The sequence below is a fragment of the Zingiber officinale genome, chromosome 1A (assembly GCF_018446385.1).
Source record: "Zingiber officinale cultivar Zhangliang chromosome 1A, Zo_v1.1, whole genome shotgun sequence".
Classification (NCBI taxonomy): domain Eukaryota; kingdom Viridiplantae; phylum Streptophyta; class Magnoliopsida; order Zingiberales; family Zingiberaceae; genus Zingiber; species Zingiber officinale.
Genome location: NC_055987.1, coordinates 144,177,691 through 144,203,793, shown reverse-complemented (window position 1 = coordinate 144,203,793; position 26,103 = coordinate 144,177,691). Strand labels below are relative to the sequence as shown.

Below are 26,103 nucleotides of genomic sequence, written 5' to 3'. Positions count from 1 at the left end.
ATTATAAGATGCAAAAGAAAATAAGGGTGTACCCTCCGAGCAGCCAGTACCAGCCTATAGGGTAGCTTCTCCAAACGACATCTTTCAATAAATGGCTCAAGAAGTACATCGGTCGTTGTTCACTACCATTCTATTGCACCAAGGCCGATCCGACCACTCGCTCTGTGGAAGACAAGTATATCCAGAACGACACGCCAACGATGGGCTTCGCAAGTACAGGTAAAGAAGATAAATAATTCTTGAGTTCCAACAGGGCCTTGTCGCATTCAGCGTCCCATTGAAACTTGATAGCTCAACGTAGAATTTTGAAGAATGGTTGACTCCGAACAGACGATTAGGAGATGAATCTTGACAAGGCTGTAATCCGTCCGGTCAGGCGCTGAGCTTCCCTCAGATTACGTGGAGGGGGGATGTCCTAGAGTGCCCTCACCTTGCTCGGATTTACTTTAATTCCCCGCTCGATTACGATGTAACCAAGGAAGCGTCCGCTCCTTGCTCCGAACAAGCACTTGCTGGATAGAGTTTGACTCTGTATTTCCTCAAGGTCTGGCATGTCTCTTCTATATTTGCACACAGGTCGACAGCATGAAGAGATTTTATTAATATACCATCGACGTATACCTCTATATTTCTGTCGATCTGTCGTCGGAACACATTGTTCATCAATATTTGGTAGGTGGCCTTGGCATTCTTCAGCCCGAACGACATGACGTTATAGCAGAAGGTTCCGTTTGTCGTGATGAAGTTGGCATTTTCTTGATCTTCCTTGGCGAGCGGAACCTGATGGTAGCCTTGATATGCGTCTAGCCTGCATATCAACTCGCAGCCCACCGTGGAGTCAACCATCTGATCAATGCGCGACAAGGGGTAGCAGTCCTTCAGGCATGCTTGTTTAGATCTCTGAAGTCGATGTAGACCTACCACTTGTTACTCAGCTTGGAGACCAGCACCACATTGGCGAGCCAACTCGGGAACTGTACTTGTGGATGTGCCCGGCATCCAGCAACTTCTCCACCTCCGTTCGGATAATCTAATTCTGTTCCGCGCTTAATCTCTTCTCTTCTGCTTCACTGGCCAAGCGTCTGGTCGGACGTGTAGCCCAAGCTACGCTATTATTGGCGAGATATCTGGAGTTCATGAGTTGCCCACGTGAACACATCAAGATTTTGCCTTAGACGGCCAACCGGTTTAGCCTTTTTTCTGTGCTCAAGACCGCGATAAAGGTAGTGGCCTCCGATCGGCTGGGATGCGCTTGAATCTCCTATTTTTTTTCATAGACCAACATAGGAGGTTCCTTCAGAATTGCATTGGCCTCCAGCCGTTGGGCCTTCTGAGCGGCTCGCGACTCGATCTTCACCGTCTCCACATAGCATCGACGAGCTACGAGCTGGTCGCCTTTAACTTCTCCGACAGAGTTATCCACAGAAAATTTGATCTTTTAGGAGAATATGGAGACGACCGCTCGAAACTCGTTCAGTGCCGGTTAACCCAATATAACATTATAAGCGACGGAGCGTCCACAATGAAATTTGTCGTCCTTGTCTACATGAGTAGCTCTTCCCCGAGTGATATGGCCAACTAAACTTGGCCGATCGGCAATACCTCATTACAGTGAAGTTATATAAACGTGGCGTTGTCATGGGCTGCAATTCGCTCCGATCAATCTGCAGCTGATCAAACACCTTGAATATAATACACCGAACCACCTGTGTCGATAAAAGTGTGATAAATGTTATAGCTAGCAATTACCGCTTTAATGATCAAGGCGTCATCGTGAGGGACTTCTACCCCCTCCAAATCTCGGGAACCAAAATTGATTTTTGACCCTTATACCTTCTCTTTGCTACACCCAACTACATGGATTTCCAATCGCTTGGCGTGTGACTTCCGAGCGCAGTTGGAATCACCATCGGTAGGGCCTCCCGCAATCATGTCAATGTCGCACCAGGCGACATTACCGTGATTCTCTTCCTCTTGGGATGATGGGCATGGCCGCTCGACAGACACCCGAGTGGGCCTCTGATTATCTCTATATTGAGGCTGTGGTCGGTGCTGCTTGGCTGGCGCATGGCCTTCATCATGTTGTCTTCCCGATCGACGATAAGGGCGACGTTCCAGAGATAGCGATCGACGGCGGAGTGCTTGGGAGTCGGTTGGCATGGCTTTGGGTTGAGATGGTAACAGTCCTTTGTACTATGAGTTGTCGAACGATGACAACATTGATAAGAACAAAAGAGCGGGGTTCACGGTCGAGGCTCAGTAAATTTTACCCGCTCGACCTCCACATGCTAGACTACATGGCCTCAACGCTCCTAATGTTGTTGCGATACGGCCGCTCGAGACCCTTTTGGTGGTTAATGGGTGTGGGCCACTCGGTGCTTTGGGATAGATGTCGGCTCGAGAATCACTTCTTTTTTCTGAGCTGACTAGGTCTCTTCAACATTGATGTACCTCGTGGCTCATCCAAGCAGACAATCAAAGTCTCTCGGAAGCTTCCTGATAAGTGAACGAAAGAAGTTGTTATCTGTAAGTCCTTGGGAAAAGGAACTTACTAAGATTTCCTAGGTAGCTGATGGGACGTCCATGACCACTTGATTGAATCTCTTAATGTAGGTCGTAACGCTTCCTTGGGCCGTGTTTGGTTGTGAGCAGGTACACATTCGTCTTTTGGTAGCGGCGACTACTAGCAAAATGCTGAAGGAACGTCGTTCAGAAGTTTTTGAAGCTGCAGATGGAGCCGATCGACAAGCGTTTGAACCACTTCTACGCAAATCCGGAGAGCGTGGTGAGAAATACTCGACACTTGACCCCATGAGTGTACTGGTAAAGCATGGTCATGTTGTTGAATTTGATTAGATGGTCCTCTGGATCTATTGACCCTGTATACTCTCCGATCATCAAAGGTCTATAGTGTGACGACAGTTGATCGTCGAGAATCTCTTGGGAGAACTGTCTGTTGATCCGCTCGGAAGAGTTATCGAATCGAGGTGCTTTGCCTTTCCACGCATCCTGGACGGGCACATTCTAGGAAGATGATCCTTTCGTCCTTTCCGCTCGGTCGTGCTCTTCCTTGGGAGTGCAGAATACTGCCCTGTGGTACGGAATCGGCGCATTTGGCGCTTGCTGGTTCACGCACTTTGGTCAACTCGTTTACCTGTCTGCCGATACAGCTAGATCGTTTAGCGCTCGGCAGTCGATTGTCATCTCCTATTATTGCTACACCATCTTTGCGGCTCGGGCATTGATTAGCATCTCCAACTCTTCTTGGATTAACGTCACAGTGATAAGTCGTCCGGCATCTTCCATCTTCACGATTTGAATGTTGGTGAAGTTTTCACAGACGACGCCAAATATGATCCTGTCCGAAAGCGAAAAAGACGGGTAGGCTGGGAACGCATGGCTTTGCGGTTGACTAGATGAAGATTCTTCACTGTCTTGTAAAACCAGGAGCGTTAGTGTCGGATCTGGAAGGGGTTTCAGCGTTGACCCTCCGACGCTCAAGTCAATCCTTGGCTCGGTGGAGAAGAATAATAGAAATGGGCAGTGGCCTAAAGCATGTAGAATAGTAAAATATCGCATACCTCTGCCTGTAGATGAAGTCCCCTTTTATAGTGTCACTGCAGCGTTTATGCACGAATCCCAAAGCATATGCACGTTTTCCAAAGCGTCCTAAGAAAAGACAAGTCAAAAAAGTGTCTCTGATATCATTCCTTAAGTGAGCACGTAAATCTATGATGTGAAAGGCTAGAAGTTTCTAAAATACTATTTGTTTGCTGGACATTCTCTGTTACCGACAGCATAAACTTCCCAAAAGTACGGTGAGATATGTGGGTCCCGCTATAAGCCGACTAGATACCGCTCGACCGTACTGAATGGAGCTATCGGTCTGTCCTTCACTTGGCCTTACTGTTGTCATATAGGTGTGTTGCGTCCAATCAGACATGAGGTCCGATCGGTCAGGACGGTGGTCCGGATAACTTAGTACCCGGCTCGTAACCTCAGCTGCAAGTTGCGAAGGGCTACCATTCGATGGTCTAGTCAAGGTTTTACATCCGACTAGCTACGCAGGTCCGCTCAGCCAACTTTGTCTGATCCGCACTCCGCCTAGCCCTGCAATTTTGACCGTTTGACCTTGACCTCCACGTCATCTGGTCTCCACTGCTTTGACCTAATTTTGAGGGGTCCATCTTCATCACCGTATCAGCTACATTATTACATTTCACTTTGTTGATACTGAAAATTTTCATAAGAATAGTGTTCATTTTTATAAGAAATGAAATAACATTAAAGCAAAAGTTAAGCATTAACCTAGCAGAGTAAAAGCATGCAAAAACAAGCCAGGCCACGACAGATGAGTAAATGAACAAGATAACAGGATCTACCTGATTTGCAGCTGCAGTATATATCTTATCCTCAAACCGAAAAGCAATTTTCTGAAGTTCATTTAGACCTTCAGGCGCAGAGATTGGCAAATGACGCTTCAACGTCAACATTCTAAAATATAAATTATTCAAGTATTACATTACAAAAATTATGGGCACAAAGATTTAAGGACCAATAGAATAGTAGATACTTGATAGGTGGAGAAGAGTACAAAGATATGGTCCAAAATGCACATAAAATGAACAAACCATGTTTAGAAATTGAAAGTCTAAGAGATAATGATTGAAGAAAGAACCAAATGTAAAAGGCTACCATATTGCAGGTTCAGTTTATTAAAAGAAAATAGCACTTTAATTTTAATTAATAAATAAATTGTACTGAAAACTGATGAAGGCAGTTGTATAACTTAAGAAAAAGCACATATAAATTATATAACATTAGTAATTTAGTATAGTTCATCAGGGAAAGGGGTAAAAAAAAGCATAGAGAACAAGAAGCATGAAAGATGCCGCTAACAAGTTCGTCAAATTTAGGTTCATATCGTAAATCATTTTGGTGAATTTCTGAATTATAAACCATATCAAATTGTGAATTGCAAAGTTTAAATTACAAAATAGTTCTATTTTATTCAGAACAGTTAAGGAGAAACTTGATTTATAACAAAAATATATTGGTCCATATGTTCTGATCCTGTCCGAACGCTGAGTCGACGAATGCTGGGGACGTGGCGCTCTCCCCTATCTCCGACCAGTTGCACAAATCTCCGGCGAACCTACAAGGAAGTCGAGCCGGGAGGGGGTTCCCGGCGACGACCCTCCGACGCTCAAGTCAGGCAAGAGGAAAACGATGAAGTGACTCCAAAGATGAGAGATCGCGTACCTCCGACGAAGTTTGAGGGCTCTTATATAGAGCTGTGGGGAGGCTTATGCACACCTACCGAGGCGTACACGTGTCCTTTACCATACCTTAGTATGGGCTTACCAGAGAAGCATGTCTGACACCATACTGCTACAGTCCGAGCACCTCTCTGATGGGACAGCAGAACCTTCCGTCGTAGGATTCTGTGTATGGCTTGGTCGTCGAACATGCCTGTTGTCAGAAGATGTTCCCCAATGTCCCCTTGTCCTTGTCTCTGGTCCGACCGGGCGTAGGTATCGGTCCGACCGGGAAGATTTCACTCCATCGCGTGCTCGGCTGAGACTGTTCCTTCACAGCATTGATGCTTTACGCTTCGGCCGAGCGGGCTACCCGCTCGGCCCGGCGACCCTGTTCACCCTGTTTACAGGGTACTCTTGGTAACCCGCCCGCTTGCACACTTGGTCAACCGGACCCGCTTAGTTGAATACATGCATAGCTTTAACTGGAATTACCGCTAAACAGCATTACTTCCGGTCGGAGGGTTTATAGTCGCCGGTCCGACTCTCGATATTTAACGTCGGAGCTCGACGGTCTTCCGACCGGAGGGTTTATAGTCGCCGGTTCGACTCTCGATATTTAACGTCGGAGCTCGACGGTCTTCCGATTTATATGGCCGGTTCGACTCTCGATATTTAACGTCGGAGCTCGACGGTCTTCCGGCCGGAGGGTTTATAGTCGCCGGTCCGACTCTCGATATTTAACGTCGGAGCTCGACGGTCTTCCGGCCGGAGGGTTTATAGTCGCCGGTCCGACTCTCGATATTTAACGTCGGAGCTCGACGGTCTTCCGGTCGGAGGTTTTATAGTCACCGGTTTGACTCTCGATATTTAACGTCGGAGCTCGACGGTCTTCCGGCTGGAGAGTTTATAGTCGCCGGTTCGACTCTCGATATTTAACGTCGGAGTTCGACGGTCTTCCGGTCGGAGGGTTTATAGTCGCCGATTCGACTCTCGATATTTAACGTCGAAGCTCGATGGCCTTCCGATTCGGCTGACGATGCCCTATACTTGCGCTAATTTTCTGATTTTTTACTCCTGCATATCAAGTATACAGCCGAACGGAAAGTATACAGCATACATTACATTAGCGCACCTTTCACCCCGCCCAGTAAGGCTGGAGGTGGTTTGCGCTCCATGGTCGATCCAGTTGTCGTTCGTCTTCATCCTCCAGATAATAGGCACCAAAGCGGAGTTTTTCGATGACTTTGAAGGGGCCCGCCCAAGGAGCCTCCAGCTTGCCAACGTCCCCGACCGGCTTTAGTTTCTTCCACACTAGGTCGCCGACCTGGAATGCTCTAGGGATCACGCGTGTTTGTAGTTCCGCTCATTCTCCGCAGACGCCATCACCGGACGGACGCCTGGCTCGCTCTTCACGATCAGTCCAACTCCATCTTCCTCCGCTTCGGCATTGTCATCATAGTTCCGGATCCGGACGGACTCTCGCCGACTTCAATTGGGATAACGCCGCCGTACACTAAATGGAATGACGTGACGCCTGCCCTCCTTTGGGGCCGATGCGGATAGCCCATAGACGCCCACCGTCCCACCCACCTTCCTCCTGTGGTTAAGTCGAGCTCAAGAATTCTAAGGATTTCTCGGTTACTTCACCGCCGTTGTTCGGGATACGCCACGAAGTAAAGTGTTGTTCGATACCATAACTTTTGCACCATTCTTCGAGCCGCTTCCACTAACCGTCGTCTGCTATCATATATGAGCCGCGAGGAATGCCGAACCGATGATTATACGCCAGATAAACCTTTACCATCCGCTTCGGTGATCTCGATGGCTCGGCCTCCACCCATTTGGAAAAGTAGTCGACCGTCATTAGAAGAAACTTCCGCTGACCGGTCGCCATAGGGAACGGACCTACGATATCCATTCCCCACTGATCGAACGGACAGGACACTGTAAATGCTTTCATCTCCTCCGCCGGTCGGTGGGAGACGTTGTGGTACTTCTGGCAGGAGAGGCATGACGCGACGGTCCGAGCGGCGTCTGCTTGCAAGGTTGGCCAGAAGTACCCGGTCAGCAGGATCTTCCTAGCCAGCGATCGCCCACCCGGATGTCCTCCGCACGATCCTTGGTGCACTTCCTGGAGGATGTACTCCGCGTCCTCCGAGCTCACACACTTCAAAAGTGGGCGGGAGAAAGCTTTCTTGTAGAGTTGATCTCCAACGGGTGTGAACCGACCGGCTCTCCTCCTCAATAGCTGGGCTTCCTCCCGATCGGACGGTGTCGCACTCGAGCGCAGAAACTCTATGATAGTTGTCCTCCAATCGCTCGGGAATGCGAGGCCCTCCATCCGATCAATGTGCGCCACCAAGGATACATGCTCAATTGGCTGCTGGATGATGACCGGTGATATTGAACTTGCGAGCTTGGCTAACTCATCTGCCGTCTGGTTCTCTGCTCGGGATATCTTCTGGATAATGACTTCTCTGAAGTGGGCCTTGAGCTTTTCGAAGGCCTCAGCGTAGAGCTTGAGCCAAGCGTTGTTAATCTCAAAAGTGCCCGAGAGCTGCTGGGCGGCCAGCTGGGAGTCTGAATGGAGTGTCACCCGACCGGCTCCTACATGTCGGGCTGCCTGTAAGCCGGCTATGAGGACCTCATACTCCGCTTCATTATTTGTGGCTTTATAGTCCAGCCGGATGGATAGGTGCATCCGTTCTTCTTGGGGGGAGAGTAATAGCACACCAATTCGGCTCCCGCGCCGAGTGGACGATCCATCCACAAATATTTTCCAGATAGCTTCGGGTTCAAGATTTTGCACTTCGGTAACAAAATCTACTAAGGACTGCGCCTTTATCGCCGAACGAGGTTGATACTGAATGTCAAATTCACTCAACTCCGTTGTCCATTTGATGAGCCGTCCGGACGCTTCTGGATTCAGCAGCACCTCTTCCCAATGGGCTATTTGTCCGGACGATGATTGTATGTGCCAGGAAATAAGGACGAAGTCTCCGAGCGGCGAGGACCAAAGCAAAAGCCAGCTTCTCGAGCCCAGTGTAGCGAGATTCAGCATCTTTTAGAATATGACTCAAGAAGTACACGGGTTGTTCTTCACCGCTCGTCCTCACTAATGCCGAGCCTACTGCCCGCTCGGTTGAAGATAAATAAATACAGAGCGGCTCACCTACAGCTAGCTTGGCTAACACGGGCAAGGAGTTCAGGTATGTCTTCAGCTCCTCAAACGTCCGATCACATTCCTCGTCCCAATGAAATTTAGTAGCTTTGCGTAGGATCTTGAAAAAGGGGTCGGCTGCCTTAGAGATGAATCTTGACAACGCAGTTATCCACCGGTCAGCGCTGACTTCCCTTTGGGGGCGATATCTTGCAACGCTTTTACCTTGCTTGGATTTGCCTCTACCCCCGGTCACTATATAGCCCAAGAAACGCCTGCCTTTCTTCTGAGGGTTCAACTTGACTCCATACTTCCTCAAGATTCGAAGGTCTCCTCCATGTCTGTAAAGATCACGGAGAGACTTGATGAGAATATCATCCACGACACTTCTAAATCAAGGTCCGATCCGCTCCTTGAATACCTTGTTCATTGTCACCGTAGGTTGCTCCCGCTCTTCATCCGAACGGCATTACATCAGAAAGAAGTGTCGCCTACCGTGACGTAAACCGACCTTCTCGATCTTCCTGCCAGCAGGCACTCATGGTAGCCCCGATAGCGCCTAACATGCATATCACCGCACCCACCGCGGAGTCCACCACTGATCAATCCAAGTAGGGTAGAAATCCTTTAGGGTACGCTTTGAGATCCCGAAAATCGATGCAAACCTCCACTTGTTGCCCTTTGAGACTAGCACTACATTTGCGAGCCACCGGAACTGGACCTCCTATAGCCGGCCTCCAGGAGCTTCTCGACCTCCGCTTGATGATGGCGCTTGTTCGCGCTAAAGTCCTCTTCCTTTACTTCATCGCCGAGTGTCCGGACGTGAAGCTCATGTCAGATATACTGCGAAATTCCTGGCTCACGCTACGACCAAACGAAGACGCCGCAGCTTCTATGACATTTGATCACCTCCTTTTTCCGGCTTGCCTCCCGCAATGAATGTGGTGGCCTCCGATCGGATCGGGTGGATCTGCACCTCCTCTTTTCTTCATAAACCAAAGAGGGTGATTTTTCGATTGCGTTCACCTCGATCCGTGGAGTCTTCCGCGGAATTAGCTCCGACCATTTCGACGTAGCATCGCCGAGCCGCCAGCTGGTCTCCTCGCACTTCTCCAACTTTATCTTCAATCGGGAACTTAATTTTCTGGTAGAAGGTGGAGACAGCCCAAAATAACATTGTACTTTGAGGGAGAGTCGACCACGATGAAGGTAGTCGTCCTTGTTCTTCCGAGCGGCTCTTCTCCCAAATAAATAGCTACCGGATCCGTCCGACCGATAACTTCATCGCCTGTAAACCCGTAGAGGGGGTCACATGGCAAGAACTCACCGATCAATTTGCAATGGTCGAAAGCCTTTTAAATATAATGTTGACGAGTCGCCAGACGATGAAAATGCGATGAATAGTATAGTTAGCTATTACCGCTGACGATGAGGGCGCCACGGGACTCGACTCCCTCAAGGTCCCCGGCCTCAAGCGATTTAGGGTCCGCCACCCGCTTCGACCGCACCACCGCATGGATCTTGAGCCGCCGACACCGCCTTCCTCGCCTCGTTGAGTCGCCCGGCCGGTCCGCCAGAGATGATGTTGATTTCGCCCCGGGACGTGTTGCTTCTATTTTCTTCCTCCCGTGCGGACGGTCTAGGCCGCTCCTTGGATACTCGGGGATTGTCGTCGTGCCTCTAAGGATGATACCGCTCGGGAGACTTTCTGGATATCCGCCGACCGGCTTCATGGTGTCGTTGTCGCCCGTCGGGCGATGTCGATCGACGACTACCACTCCGGGGAGCGGGGTGGGCAATCAGGGGAAGGCTTCGGCAATCTCGTGTGTTATGCGTGTCGGTCCGGTGGAACGAGCAAAACTTGGGGGTTCATACCTTCTTTTTTGGTTTGAGTCGCTCGGCGGCTACCTCTTGGATGGCGTGGGACCTTGCGTGGTGAGAGCGGACTGCTTCGGCTCGCGGTCCTCTGGACGGCTGGTGGCTAGTGACCGGCTTCCGCTCGGCAGGGGCTAGCCGCTCAGTTGGAGCTTCTTTCCTTCGGGTCGCCTGGGCTTCCTCCACATTAATGTACTCATTGACCCGGTGTAACATATGATCATAGTCTCGGGGCGGCTTTCGAATAAGTGAACGGAAGAAGTCACCGTCCACAAGGCCTTGCGTGAACGCATTTATCATTGTTTCTGAGGTGGCCGTTGGAATATCCATGCCCACCCGGTTGAATCGTTGGATGTAAGCTCGGAGCGACTCCCTAGGCTCACGGCAACAGATCGACACCGGCCTCGTGCGCCGATTGCTCGCAAAATGATGGATAAAAGCGATGCGGAACTCTTTAAAGTCGGTGATGGATCCGTCCGGCACCCTACCATCGTTGTACCGATCCCGAGAGGGTGGTAAGGAACACACGGCATTTCACTCCGTGTATTGATGTAGTGTAGCCGTGTTGTCGAACTTTCCTAAATGGTCGTCCGGCTCTGGTTCCGTTATATTCCCGATCACGGGGCACATAATGCTCGGGCGAGGGTCCCGCAGACGGCCTCAAAACCGCCGATGATCCGCCGGGAAGCGTCCGCTCGGGAGCCTTGCCTTTTCTCAGTCTCGCTCGGCGCCTGCCTCGGATGAAGATCCTCGATCAAGGTTACCGGGTGTGACTTCAGGAGGCGTACGGAATAGGGCCCGGTGAAATGGAATCGTGCCAGGCGGTGCTTCCGCTTGGCCTCCTGACGCCGACGTCGCTTGTTGCTCAAGCCGCTCGGCTTGCGCCTTTTGTTTTTGTTGTTCCACGAGCTTAGCTGCTCTTGCCTCGATTAGAGCATCGAGCTCCTCTGGGGAGAGCATCACGGTGTGAGGTCGTCCAGCTTCGTCCATCTATTCCGCTCGGATGCAGGTGCGTTCCCACAGACGGCGCCAATTTGATCCTATCCGAACGCTGAAATCTCCGGCGAACTCAAGGAAGTCGAGCCGAGGGGTTCCCATGACACCACGCCAAGTCGCAAGAGGAAAACGATGAAGTGGCTTCAAAGATGAGAGATCGCATACCTCCGGCGAAGTTTGAGGGCTCTTATATAGAGTTGTGGGGAGGCTTATGCACACCTACCGAGGCGTACACGTATCCTTTACCATACCTTAGTATTGGCTTACTAGAGGAGCATGCCTGACACCATACTGCTACAGTCCGAACACCTCTCTGATGGGACAGCAGAACCTTCCGTCGTAGGATTCTGTGTATGGCTTGGTCGTCGAACATGCCTGTTGTCAGAAGATGTTCCCCAATGTCCCCTTGTCCTTGTCTCTTTTTTCCCCGAGTCGAGCGGTCATCCGCTCGGCAGGCATCGGTCCGACCGAGCGTAGGTATCGGTCCGACCGGGAAGATTTCACTCCATCGCGTGCTGACTGTTCCTTCACAGCACAGATGCTTTACGCCTCAGCCGAGCGGGCTACCCGCTCGGCCCGGCGACCCTGTTCACCATGAGCGTCGGAAACCCGACTCCCCGTCGGGTTGTCTTTGATTCCGCCCGGATCCGTTCGGCCGGTTGACCCGATCCTTCTCCGATCGGATGGACCTCATGCTGACCCTTTTGACTTCTGACCTTCACGTGTCCTTGGCTCCCCACAAAGGGGGTCCCCCGTCCTTACTGCCGGATCATGTTCCTTTGATAATGTGCAAATTATTGTTTGTTTCATTCCATTAAACATTGAAATGAAATAAGCAACATAGAAAAATAATTGTTGTAAATGATAGACGAGTGAGACATAACATGACTCCTAAGTCAGTATCAATTCACCTCTCATTCTATGTATGGATGTGACGGTGAATCATACTTCTCAATGATGATTAAATGTCAAGTCCACAATAATTACAGTCAAGGTAGTCAAGATTGCAATTTAGACTTTAGGATCTTATGATCCACTCTAATCTTAACAACCCACATCATAAATAGGATCTAAATTATGCAGAATCGTATAAACTCACATTCAATTCATTTGTCTACTTAGTGTTCCTACATATGAATTTTTTGCCATATCATTTGAGAAAGCTTTTTTAATTATATTTAATTCTTTTAAACTCTTACGTAAAATAATCATTTAAAATCATTGTCATTATCATCAATCCTATAATTATAGGTTGTTATTTATTATAAAAAAATGGATCATTAAGGATTGTATTACATTTTTAAAATGACTACTATATCAATAATTATATTATACTTCATGATACTAGAACGATAGTGTCTAAGACATTCTTAAAACTAATCCTATAGATTGAAAAGCACAAATGATAAATTATAAATGACAAATGTGATTCTACAATATTTTAATTAAATTGCAAGATCTTATGATCCCTCATTCTAATCCTACAAACAAACTCATATATCTCTTTTTGTTCTTCAATAGAATCTCAGTCCCAACAGTTGGCAAGCGTCGTCTACTCTGTGTCCACATGATATAATTTTTTTCCTCCTTGTCATTAGCAACTTCAAGATTCCACTCTATTCAACCTTTAAAATACAATCCAGCATTTCTTTCCTCCTTTGTAAAGAATTCAATTTAATTACTATATATAATGGGGTTTAATTTTATAACTTAATGGTTTAAATTTAGATTTAGTTAGTTAGATTGAACTCTTAATGAGTTTCCCCTTTTATTTCTGGAATCATACAAAATAAAATTTTTATTTAATTGTATCTTAGTTGAATCCAATTATTATGTTATTATCATTTCCCATTTACATGTAAGAACCATATCGTTTTACATGTTAATCGAAACATATATGATATAAATTGTGTAGAGTATGACTCCAACTAGCCTCTGTAAGGTCAAAATAAAAGGAGGAATGTGCATTCCTTAAATTAGAAATTGTCTACATCTGAGTTCAAGTGCAATTGTTAATGCTTCAAAATAATCAAATGGGGTTCCAATTAGTGTCTAGCTTTCTCTAGATTGAATTATTTTAGAATATGGTAGCGCAATTTCATGAATCCTCAAATTCAAACTCCCAGACCAGGATTGATGTATACAATATTAAATCAATCAAGTAACAGAATTTGCCGAGAGACCACACTAGACCTACAGTAGAGACATCAAGTTCATGTACTTTTGGAATACTGGCAAGAAGTCAACTCTTTGATAAAGTTAAGCTAAGAGGTAAATGCATATAAGAGACCGAATAAACAATATAATCTCTTAATTGTGGAGATAAAGTTTTAGGCCATCTACTATATGAATAGCAATATTTAACAGAAAGGAACATATTCTATTATCACCCATGTCATGTAGACTAAAATGTTGGACAATTAAGCATCACTATTATCAGAATAAGAATTAAATCAGTATTTCACAGCCAGTTTCTTTTCAGCTATTTCAATGCAAGTACTTGCACATCCTGCTTACAAGAATCTATGCGTCATATGTTTCCAAGAAAAGACAGTAGCTGTGAAATTGAAAAAAAAAAAAAAACTACGCAGACACCCTATTCGACCCTAAGAAATATTTCAAAGTCAACTATCGAATAATTCAATGATCGAATCGAAGCAATGTCCCATTACGATGATCCAGTCACCAAAAGGAGTAAAATTTAGAGGGAAATTAGGGCATCCCACATACATCTTGTTCACGATTCTTTGGCGCGCGCCTCGGGCTGGAGTTGACTCCTCCAGTCACCGGAGCTCCCATCTGGCATGGACTGTGGCTCCCCCTGAGTCGGCCTCCAACTGTTCCCCTCCATCGATCTAACCAGATGCCCTAACCTTGTGAACGAAAAAGACGCGTTCCTCTTATAAGACGGAATCGCACTGAGTTATGTTTTACCTAAGAGGAGATAGGACGGCCTTGTTTACCTGGAGGAGTGGACGGTGGACTTAGATTGCTTACGTTATCAATCCATTAAACTATTTACTTAAATAAATATAAAGGAAATTAAATTATATATTATCCCAATTATTATCCTTCTCGACACATTTTTTTCTCAATATAAATTTAATATCCTATTACCTATAGATTATCAAATGATGTCACCCCTCCCAATACTCAAGTCGGTTTTGCTATGAATGAATGTTCAATTAATTTATAATGAATTCATACGGCTGTCGCCAAATTGACGGTTCTGACTCTTTGGCTGTTTTATCAAACGGCCAAAACTGAACTTTGCCTACGAATCAGCCCCGGAGTTTAATTTAGTAAATAATTTAGAATGTTTCAGATTATTAAATAATTTTAGTAAAAAGTACTTGCTACTTCGTTGATGAAATAAATGGAGGTTTATTTAACACAAAGGCGCAATGAAGAGTGTGAACTTTGACCACCTAAGTAAATATCATCGTCAAGTCAACTTCTGTCAGCAGATAAATGAGACTGGGGGCCAAATGAAAGATATGACAAAGTTCATACTTTAGCAGCCTGAAGGAATTTCACGTGAGCTACGATGAGTGAGTAAATAATTGAGACATAAAATTTCCCTATCGATCATTCGGAAGTAAATAATTGAGATTGAAATGGTATACGATGAGTGAAGAGCACATCAAATATGTGCCTGAATTTAGCATTAAGTGGAATGGATGAGCGTCGAGCGAATCTAAATGTTAAAGGAAGCATTGAATTTGGAAGCAAAACACTTTCGCTAAGCATTGAATGAAAATAAAGGCAAAGAGTCATCGTACACGTTTACACGCTGTAAGTTGAAATTTCAAACCTAATAATGTAGTCGGTACTTTAGTGCCATAAAAACCTATTTCCGAATGAGAACTTATAGTTATTTTGAAAATAACTTAAAGTAAAAGAGTTCCCGAATTATTTCGAGGGAATATCCATGAAATGTTGGTTGCTACTCGGAAAATTTAGAGGTTACACTGTATAAAATTTTTTTACAAAGGTCTGAACCTTTTCCTAACTATCATGTGTTCTTTTAAATTAAATTTTGGATCGCCTGCGAAACTTAACACGTTTGATCCAAAACTTAATCTATTTGTTCTTTTAAGTTTTGACTTGGATCTCTTGCGGAACTTAACATGTTCGACCCAAGTCACCTTAAGTTATTAATTTCATTAAATATTAATTTTCATAATTGGTTCCCAGTACTGACGTGGCGAGGCACATGACCTTCTTGGATATGGGAGCAACCACCACCGACTAGACAAAACCTTTTATGGAAAGCTAATATTTAATTTCCTAAAATAACTTTAGGTTAACCGAAAAGAACAATCAAATCACAAGGAAAAAAAAAACAAAAGAACACTATATCGAAAATAAATTCGAAACTCTAGAATCGTATGCCTCTTGTATTTAGTATTATTTCCAAAAATAACTAGTATGATGCGGAAAGAAAAAATACTAGTTATACCTTTTAGAAAAACCTCTTGATCTTCTACCGTATTCCTCTTCTAACCTCGGACGTTGTGTGGGCAACGATCTTCCGAGATGAGAAACCACCAAAGCACCTTCTCCTTTCTTCAAATTTCGGCCAAGCACAAAGCTTCCAAAAGATGAAGATCTTTTCCACCAACCAAGCTCCAAGGGATGTAGGCTTTCTCTCCTTCTTCCTCAAGCTAGATCCGGCCACCAATTAAAACTCCATAAGCATGAAGAGATTCGGCCACAAAGAGAAGAAGAAGAGAAGAAGGAAGGACCGACCACACCACCAAGGAAAAGAGGAAGAAAAATAGAATAGAATCGTTCACCTTGAAGTCTCCTCTACCCCCTCTTTTATAATCCTTGGTCTTGGCAAATAAGAAAAATTTAATAAAAATTTTCTTAATTCATTTTCCATTGAAAAGAAAAATTATTTAATTAAAAATAATTTTCTTTTTCAAATACAAGCCCCAAATCAAGGAAAGTTTTAATTAAAACTTCCTAATTTGTTTCCGAAAATTTATAAAAATTTCTCCAATAATTTAATCCCTTCATGATTGGTTTATAAAAAGGAAATTTAATAAATTAAAATCTTTCTTTTAAATATGTGGATAAAAAGAAAGTTATCTCTAAAAATTAAAATCTCTTTTAATCTACAAATAAAGAAAGATATCAAGTCTTTTCTTAATCTTTTGTAGAAACTAATAAAAGAGAATTATTAATTTTTAAATTTTCTTTTAAATCATGAACATGGTTAAAAAGGAAAGTTTTCTTAAAATTTAAAATCCTCCTTTAATCAACAAATAAGGAAAGATTTCAAATTTTAAACTCTCTTTTAAACATGTAGATGATTTACAAATAAGGAAAGTTTTTACCAAAAATTAAAACCATCCTTTTAAACTACAAATAAGGAAATAGATTAATCTCTTCTCTTAATCTTTTGTAGAAAGCTATAAAAGGAAATTTTTAATTTTTAAACTCTCTTTTAAAATCATGATATCCACATAAGAAATAATTTTAATAAAAATCCTTTTTAATATTCTAGTGGCCAGCCACCTAAGCTTGGGACCCAAGCTTTGGCCCACCACATGGCTCATCCACTGGTCTTGGCGACTAGCTGGGTTCCAAGCTAGTTGGCCCCCCATTTGATGGGTAAGAAGGTGGGTATGGTGGGTATAAATCTCTATATACTAGAGGCTACGATAGGGAATAGAGGAGGAATTGGTTTTGGTCTCCGATAAAATTAAGCATTCCGTGCTCGCCAACACACAACTTAATTTTATTAATAATAATTCATTCCACTAGAGAACTATTATCGACTTCTGCACCAATCCCAAATTACATTTGGGCTCCTTCTTATTATGAGTGTGTTAGTCTCCTGTGTTTAAGATAACAAATGTCCACTAATTAAGTAAGTTACTGACAACTCACTTAATTAATATCTAGCTCCAAGAGTAGTACCACTCAACTTTATTGTCATGTTGGACTAAATCCACCTGCAGGGTTTAACATGACAATACTTATGAGCTCCTCTTGGGGACATTCTCAACCTAGATTACTAGGACAGAGTTTCCTTCTATAATCAACAACACACACTATAAGTGATATCATTTCCCAACTTATCGGGCTTATTGATTTATCGAACTAAATCTCACCCATTGATAAATTAAAGAAATAAATAGCAAATATATGTGCTTGTTATTATATTAGGATTAAGAGCACACACTTCCATAATAACTGAGGTCTTTGTTCCTTCATAAAGTCAGTATAAAAGGAACGATATCAAATGGTCCTACTCAATACACTCTAAGTGTACTAGTGTAATTATATAGTTAAGATAAACTAATACCTAATTACACTACGACCTTCCAATGGTTTGTTCCTTTCCATCTTGGTCGTGAGCTACTGTTTATAATTTATAAGGTACTGATAACATAATTTTCTGTGTGTGACACCACACACCATGTTATCTACAATATAAATTAATTGAACAACTACATTTATCACAAATGTAGACATTTGACCAATGTGATTCTTATTTCTAGATAAATGTTTTATATCAAAAACTAGGCTTTTAGTATACATTCTAACATGGAATTTATCTCCGATTTTGACTAATGGCTGTGCTAATGGCCGCCTCTCGCAGACCGTATGTAGCTGGTCTTGCATCGCTGGAGGACGTTGACTGCAACATTCTGATCCCAGCGACGACATCCAAGTTGACCGGCGGCGTGCTCATGGTCGCCTCTCGCAATTTCTGTGCAAGTAGAGATCGGTGACCCGCATTCGTCATGGGCGAAGCGATGTGCAGCATGGGGATGGTGGCGAAGAAAGCGGCAGCAGCAAAAAAAAAAAAAAAAAAAAAAAAAAAAAAAACAAAAAAAACAAAGAGTGGAGATGAAAAACCATGAAGCATTAGGTTTGGCAGAAAGAATTTTTTTTCAACCATTAAGTTTTTTTATCATTAAACTCTGATTTATCAATTCATAAAAAAATACTCATCCACCGTTAAAATTTGCCGACGCATGTATACTATAATGTTAATTTTTTTATGCATGCGGTAATTAATTAGAAAATAGGTTCCATTAATTTGTGATTTATGAGAAATGGGCTAGAGTAGCTTGGTCCTATTAAATCTCGATCTGATTTTAAATCATTAGTCAGTTTAATTACATCAATTTAATTTAAATCATGATCAATTTGGACTAGTTTCATTAAAAGGGTCTAGGTTAATTATAATATTTGGTTAGTTTGATTTATTAGGCTGGATCTTTCCAAATTTGATCAAATGAACTTTATTTGTTCTAATGGATCAAATTTGATTGAAACTATGTCAGATTGGCTAATAGGTTAGAATTGATTAAATAGGCTTAAATAATATCAGAATATAGGTAAGACATCCTAATCCAATAAGATTAGTTTCAATGAGGACAATGGACCGAGCTTAAGATCTAGATTCCCGATCGACCGATCTAATGGGTCAGTTGACTTGAACTCCTGAAAATCAACGAAAATTATTTTTCTTGATTTTTAATGTTGATTTTATACCTGTATAAATTGAATAAAGTCAGTTTTGTACTAAGTTATTTAGTTTCAATTTACATATGGCACGGACGATTACAACTTTGACTAGTCGCGAAGTGAGACTGAATGAACTACGGAAGCAGATTCAGGAGATAGAGTATAACCCTGTTTATAGAGTCGACGGACACATTGGACGGCTCGATAGATTATTCTAAAAAATCATGCGAGAAGAATTTCCAATACTGAACAATTACAAGATCTGAGCTTTGATGCATTTATTGCCTAGGTATCCCATGATGATAGCAGACTATATATGGAGGCGCCATGAAGGACGTGCCATATATTCAAAGTTATGTGAGGAACTGTTTCACCATATGGATGAAAAGGATCATGAAGAGCCCAAAGAGGATCCTGAAGAGTTTGAGGAAGATCCAAAAGAGGATTGAATGGAGTGTCCTAAAGTTGTCCCACCTGAGATTGCCTCAAATGAGTCTAGGTTGAAAGGGATAATGTTGGTCATTGCACTAATGTCTGTTCTAGTAAAAGTGGTGTTAGCGTACCTAGTTTATTAGAGTTCTGTTATTGTTACTGTCATTATGTATGAATAGTATTAACTCATTTAGTTTATGTCAGTTTGTTAGATGTTAACAATATGCAATATGTTTATATTAATGATATATTCATTCATATGTTTATTTATGTTGTTTACTTCACATGATGCATGATAATATGATCAATGTAATATACTTTTTGATTAGTTCATTTTGAGTATAATAATTTATGACTACTTCATGTTTAATTGTTCCTTAAATGATTAGTTCATTTAATTAAAGAAAAAGGTGAACAATGATGAGTGGTAATTGTTGGATCGATCGCACATGAAAGGGGGGGTGAATCATATGGTTTTCAAAAACTCATTTTGTTGGTTTTAAAATTATAAGTACGCGGCAGAAAAGAATAAGAAAATAGACAAACACCATAAAACACAAGCGGTTTTACTTAGTTCGGAGCCTTCGACGACTCCTACTCCAAGACCCAAGTCTCGCGGACCTATCGATGGGTAATCCACTAAAAACCTCTCATGGTATCAACAGAGGAGGGAATCGAGTACAAGAATATTAGAACAAGTGCAACACATTGTACTTGTCCTTTTGCAGTAAATAAGTACACAAATATAACTTGTTACCGACATGTAGGATCAAGCGTGAGAATGTTCGTGTGTCGTTGTCGATCTACCGGCCCCTCAGAATAGTTGTCGGGCGTAGTAGCTTTGCAGTAGAGTCGTAGCAGAAGCCTGGAGCAGTCGAAGGCTCAAAAGGATGTGCAGAATGTTGGATCGAGAAGCGCTAGAGGAGGGGGGGGGGGGTGAATAGCGCTCGTGGCTATTTCGTTCGATTATCGGAAAACTATCGGAGTTAAAACGTGCAACGAAATAAGCGGTAATAAAATAAAGAGACAACACAAAGAGACAGGTCGATTTTACTTCGTTCGGAGCCTAAGTCGACTCCTACTCGAAGGCCCGCGATCCTTGATCGCTTCCGGTGGGCAACAACTATAAGCTCGTTAAAAGATTACAATTATGAGTACAAATAAAAGCTATCAAAAAATTATACCGACAACAAGAAATGCTAATTCTGAAGCTTCGGGTCGTCGGGCACTTGTAGTAGCACTTCGGAGCGTCTTTTGGAGCAGCGTGTTGATGAAAGATCACTTAGAATTCGTTGTCTCTTGAAGCTGCACCTCAACCCTCCTTTTATATGCGGTTCCGGGCGCCTGGATCCCTTCCGGGCACCTGGATCCCTTCCGGGCGCCTGGAGTGTGACGTGGCCAACCAACCAGGATGCTCCACGTGGCTTTGTTCCTACAAAATGTGTTAGTCCGAAACAAATACCCTGCAAAACAAAGTTAGAATATGATAGTAAATAAAATATTGACAGTCTTCGAACTGTCCGAGTTTGACTTTGGATTTCCATCCGGAAACCCTAGGTCGACCCGAAGCCTACTGTTCCCTCTGCTGGGAACGCGTCCTCACCTACTCCACTCGGAAGATTTACTTGATGTCAGCACGATCCTCCGGATCGACCGGACTTTTCTGCCTCGATGCTTCCGGACTTTCTGCTGGACATCCGCTTCCAGCTAGTCCAGTCTTTCACCGGTTCGCGACACCAGGACTTTTCACCTAGGGTTACCACCCCTAGGACTTTTGCCTGAAGTCATCGACCTGCCAAGACTTTACGCATAGGGTTACCACCCCTATGACCTAGGGTTACCACCCCCTAGGGTTTTCCCTTGCCTAACCGGAGCTAGGACTTTTCAAAAACATCTTAACTTTGAATTCTTTGCCGTTATCAAAACACGAGTTCGATCGTCGGATGCTTCCCGCACCAACAATCTCCCCCTTTTTGATTATGGCAACACGAATTCGAAGTTAAGTAAACAAGCGAATAGATAGTCATTTTAAACACAGGCAAAATTTGCTAAGTATAGATGAACAAGGTAATTAAAGTAAATTTTGCCCTTTATACTCCCCCTTAACTTTGGCTCCCCCTTAACTTTTGCTCCCCTTTAACTTGAATTTTATGTTTACATTTTCGCTACTCTCCCCCTTTGCCATAACTCAAAAAATGGGCAATGTATAAAGAGTTGTACATGATTAAAGTTAGCAATATTCAACAAAGTTTGGAAGTTAAGGTCAATTTAAGTTTTTAAGATAATTTTGAAATTTAAGTTTTTTTTATTTTTTAAAATAATTTTAAAATTTAAGTTTTTAAAATAATTTTGAAATTTAAGTTTTTTTTTTAAATAATTTTGAAATTTAAGTTTTTAAAATAATTTTGAAATTTAAGTTTTTTGGATAATTTTGAAATTTAAGTTTTTTTTTAAAAAAAATAATTTTGAAATTTAAGTTTTTAAAAATAATTTTGAAATTTAAGTTTTTAAAATAATTTTTTTTTTAAAAATAATTTTGAAATTTAAGTTTTTTTTTAAAATAATTTTGAAATTTAAGTTTTTTAAAATAATTTTCAGTTTGATTTTAATTACTTAGTCATCTCACCCGATCTAATTTCTCAATCAGGAAAGCCTATAATTTTTGTGAGATGAATTGAGATTCAATTTAAGGGTTTTGTTTAGTCTTGTGTTAGATTCAGGTTTAGCTTTGGATTCAACAAGTAAGCATTCTTTGGATAAACTTCTGGGCTATGGTGAGTCACAAGGAGCTCATTAAAGTAACCATGCCTTCGAGGTTTTCCAAATAGTCCTACCCATTGAACTTAATACTAAAACTTGGTCTAACTAGTTAGGATCCATTTAAGGGTAGCTTCGGTCAGTTCCACTTGGCCAAATGCACCAGGTCGAAGTCATATCTTCCTAGACATGCGATGCCCAAGTTTCCCTAGCGTACTATCATCCAAAAACTTCACCAGTACTGTGGTTCAAGTTAAACTTATCCCGTTTTAATCTAACCTTAACTACCCTGCCGAGTAATCTATTCTTGTTTTACCCATTCCGGGTAAATTAGGTTCAGTTACCCTGTCGGGTAGTTCAGTTGGAGGTGCCAGCTAGTTTTGGACCCTCCATCTATTTTTCATTTATTATTTCGATTTGTTTAATTTCTTTTTAAAAAAAAAATAATTTCGAATTTTGAATTTAATTTTGAATTTTGAATGTTTTCATTTTAGCTTTCCCTGGATCACGGCCTCGATATGGTCTGTCGAGGTAGTATATTTGATCCTTCGGAACCCAGTATTGGCCAAGTCCAATTTGATTTATCAATTTGGACTTGGGAACTCATGCTTGGACTGATTTACTACTTTGTTTGTTTATTAAGGATAAATAAGATTTATATTTCTTTTTACTTTTATATCCTAGCCCAGTTCTATTGTAGACGGCTCTTTGTGTCCCAAGAATTAGATCCAAATTCTTGGAGCCCAGAGAGAACTTTTCTAGAGTAATTTTTAAATCATTTAACTGATTTTTTAGATTTGAATTTTCTTTCTCAAGTTGTTGTACTTGAGTTGAATCTTCAGTTAAAGATTTTGAGTTAGTTACTCCTTTAAGAATGGTTACTTCTTTTAAAAGTGACTTAATTTTCAAATTTGACTTGGCTAATTTGCGAAGTAAATAATTGACTAAATTATTAAGCCTAGGAATACTTACAGCAGAGTCTGGCCCTTCGGAAACGGATGCGGATCCGTGGCTTTGCTTGGAGTCGGCTTCTGACTCGCTCTCGGATTCGATGATCTGGTCCCGGGCCATCAATGCGAGTAAACTCGTTTGGTCGAGTTCATCGTCTTCGTCCTCCGAAGAAGATTCGTCCCAGGTTGCCTTTAGGGCCTTCTTTCTTCTTTGCTTTTTGGCCTCCTTTTGGTTGGGACAGTTGGCCTTGATATGCCCTTTCTGGTTGCACCCGTAACATGTGACTTCGAACTTTACCTTTGAGTTTTGTTGGGCCTCCCTGGATTGGACTGCCTTCTTTAGATCTTTCTTGTTGAAGCCATTCTTCTTCTTGTAGAGCTTCTTTACAAGATTCACAAGTTCGCTTGTCAGTTCATCTTCTGAATCTTCTGAGTCAGGTTCGTCTTCTGATTCAGATTCAATTTTTCTCCGTCCTCTTGATTCCCGTGTTCGATTCGTTCCTGCAATCAAAGCAATACCTTTCTCGGATGGCAGTGCATTAGTTTGTTCATGGAGTTCAAATTCGCTAAATAACTCGTCTAATTTTAAGGACGACAAATCCTTAGAGACTTTGTAGGCATCTACCATTGATGCCCACAATGAACTCCTAGGAAATGAGTTAAGTGAATACCTTATTATATCTCTGTTTTCTACCTTCTGCCCGATTCCATGAAGGGAATTCAGGATGTCTTGAATTCGAGCGTGTAAAGAACTTGCCGTCTCGCCTTCCTGTATTTTCAAATTGTATAGTTTATTAAGTAACAAATCACGCTTACTTACCTTGGTTTCCGAGGTGCCCTCGTGTAGTTCGATCAGTTTCTCCCATAATTCATTTGCGGAGGAGAATGGACCGACTCTGTTGAGCTCTTCTTTGGTCAGACCGCACTGGATGGTGCAGGTAGCTTTGGCGTCGACTTCCACCTTTTTGATAAATGAGGGCTCCCAATTCTCACAGGATGTAGGCTTACCGTCTGTACCAGTTGGTAGTTGCAGTCCTGTTTTGATGATCATCCAGGTGTCGAACTGGATCTTTAGATAAATTTCCATTCGCCCCTTCCAATATCCGAAGTCTTCTCCGGAAAATAATGGGGGACGAACGGTGCTAAATCCTTCTTGTTGGGCCATTTAGATCTAAAAAAAATAGAAACAACAAGATCTATTCCAAGACTAAGTCTTGGATTAGTAGTGCGGGAGGAAGGAAAAAATAACAGACTCAAGTGGTATTGACCAGCTTTGAGCAGAAAATCGATTCGTAAAAAGAAATTAGAATATAGCTATGAGGCTAAATTCTAATCGACTCCGAACAAAATCACAAAAAAAATTGTCTCAAATAGTGGTTGCACTGATTCAAGACGACCCCGCTCTGATACCAATTGTTGGATCCAGAAGTGCTAGAGGGGGGGGTGAATAGCGCTCGTGGCTATTTCGTTCGATTATCGGAAAACTACCGGAGTTAAAACGTGCAGCGGAATAAGCGGAAATAAAATAAAGAGACAACACAAAGAGACAGGTCGATTTTACTTCGTTCGGAGCCTAAGTCGACTCCTACTCGAAGGCCCGCGATCATTGATCGCTTCCGGTGGGCAACAACTATAAGCTCGTTAAAAGATTACAATTATGAGTACAAATAAAAGCTATCAAAAAATTATACCGACAACAAGAAATGCTAATTCTGAAGCTTCGGGTCGTCGGGCACTTGTAGTAGCACTTCGGAGCGTCTTTTGAAGCAGCGTGTTGATGAAAGATCACTTAGAATTCGTTGTCTCTTGAAGCTGCACCTCAACCCTCCTTTTATATGCGGTTCCGGGCGCCTGGATCCCTTCCGGGCGCCTGGAGTGTGACGTGGCCAACCAACCAGGATGCTCCACGTGGCGAAGTCGCGCAAGGGATAGAATTTGGTCCCGGGCGCCCGGACAGCCTTTTTCCAGCAGGTTCCTCACCTGCAAACAAAGGTTAGTCCGAACAAAATACTCTGTAAGACAGTGTTAGAATCTGATAAAACACAGTAAGTAATAATTGACAGTCTTCGGACTGTCCGAGTCTGACTTTGAATTTCCATCCGGAAACCCTAGGTCGACCCGACGCCTACTGTTCCCTCTGCGGGGAACGCGAGGACACCTACTCCACTCAGGAGATTTACCTGTTGTCAGTCGATCCTCCAGATCGACTAGACTTTTGCTCAGCACTCGATGCTTCCGGACTTTCTGCTGGACATCCGCTTCCCCGGCTAGTCCAGTCTTTCACCTGGTTCGCGACACCAGGACTTTTCACCTAGGGTTACCACCCCCTAGGACTTTTGCCTGAAGCCATCGACCTGCCAAGACTTTACACATAGGGTTACCACCCCCTATGACCTAGGGTTACCACCCCCTAGGGTTTTCCCTTTGCCTAACCGCAGCTAGGACTTTCCTGAAATCCTCAAGTAGACTTGTTAGACTAAAAAACATCTTAACTTTGAATTCTTTGCCGTTATCAAAACATGAGTTCGATCGTCGGATGCTTCCCGCACCAACACAGAAGCTCATATTTCAGTGTTGTGTCAATGCCTTCTCAAGATAACCTTATAAAAGGCATGGAAGGCACCTTCCATGGCTATAGAAGGCGCCTCCAATGAGGCAAATTCAATCTCGAACAGCCCGACACTTATCCACGACTTCGGTCAAAATTTATCCTGCGGAATGCGTCATCTATGAACAATACGAAGGCGCCTTTGGACACTGTTCATCTGAAGGCAACTTTTCTCTTTTTGTCCTGCAAAACAACATTAGTCCAAATAACCTACAAAACAAGTATTATGACAAATAATAATTTAATAAAGAGTAACAATTAGTTCTTGTCCTCTCAGGACCAGAAACTAATCAAGGTCTAAGTTTAAGGATCCCAAATGAACCTAAATTAGACCAATGCCTATTGTCCCTCAAATCGGGATGTATCCTCACAAGGTCACTCTCCTCCAATGACTTACCTTAACTTATCAATTTGTCAGACATCCGGTCAACCCGTCGACCTGTCTGGACTTCACATCAGCTATCCGGTCAGCTCGTTGACCTAGCTGGATTTCTTGCCAGATATCTGGTCAGCCCATCAACCTATCTGGACTTCATACCAAGTATCTGGTCAGCCCGTTAACCTAGCTGGATT

The 26,103-nt window shown here is 43.0% G+C and overlaps 2 protein-coding genes across 5 annotated transcripts in view; one reads left to right on the top strand and one right to left on the bottom strand.

The window, feature by feature from the left end:
- Positions 1–14,237, bottom strand: part of LOC122037322 (mediator of RNA polymerase II transcription subunit 15a-like) — a 28,702-nt gene extending 14,465 nt beyond the window's left edge. The window contains exons 1-2 of one of the 3 annotated variants that reach the window (XM_042596764.1): positions 14,023–14,237; positions 4,383–4,494 (exon numbers count right to left, since the gene is read on the bottom strand). In XM_042596764.1, the coding sequence (XP_042452698.1) occupies positions 4,383–4,493 (111 nt within the window). In that variant the 5' untranslated portion in view covers position 4,494; positions 14,023–14,237. The remainder of the gene's footprint in view (positions 1–4,382; positions 4,495–14,022) is intronic. The other 2 variants (XM_042596757.1, XM_042596772.1) reach the window with 2 other exon arrangements.
- LOC122037286 overlaps positions 1–26,103 on the top strand; it is a 113,005-nt gene that overhangs the window by 78,915 nt on the left and 7,987 nt on the right. The gene's annotated exons all lie outside the window — the stretch shown is intronic.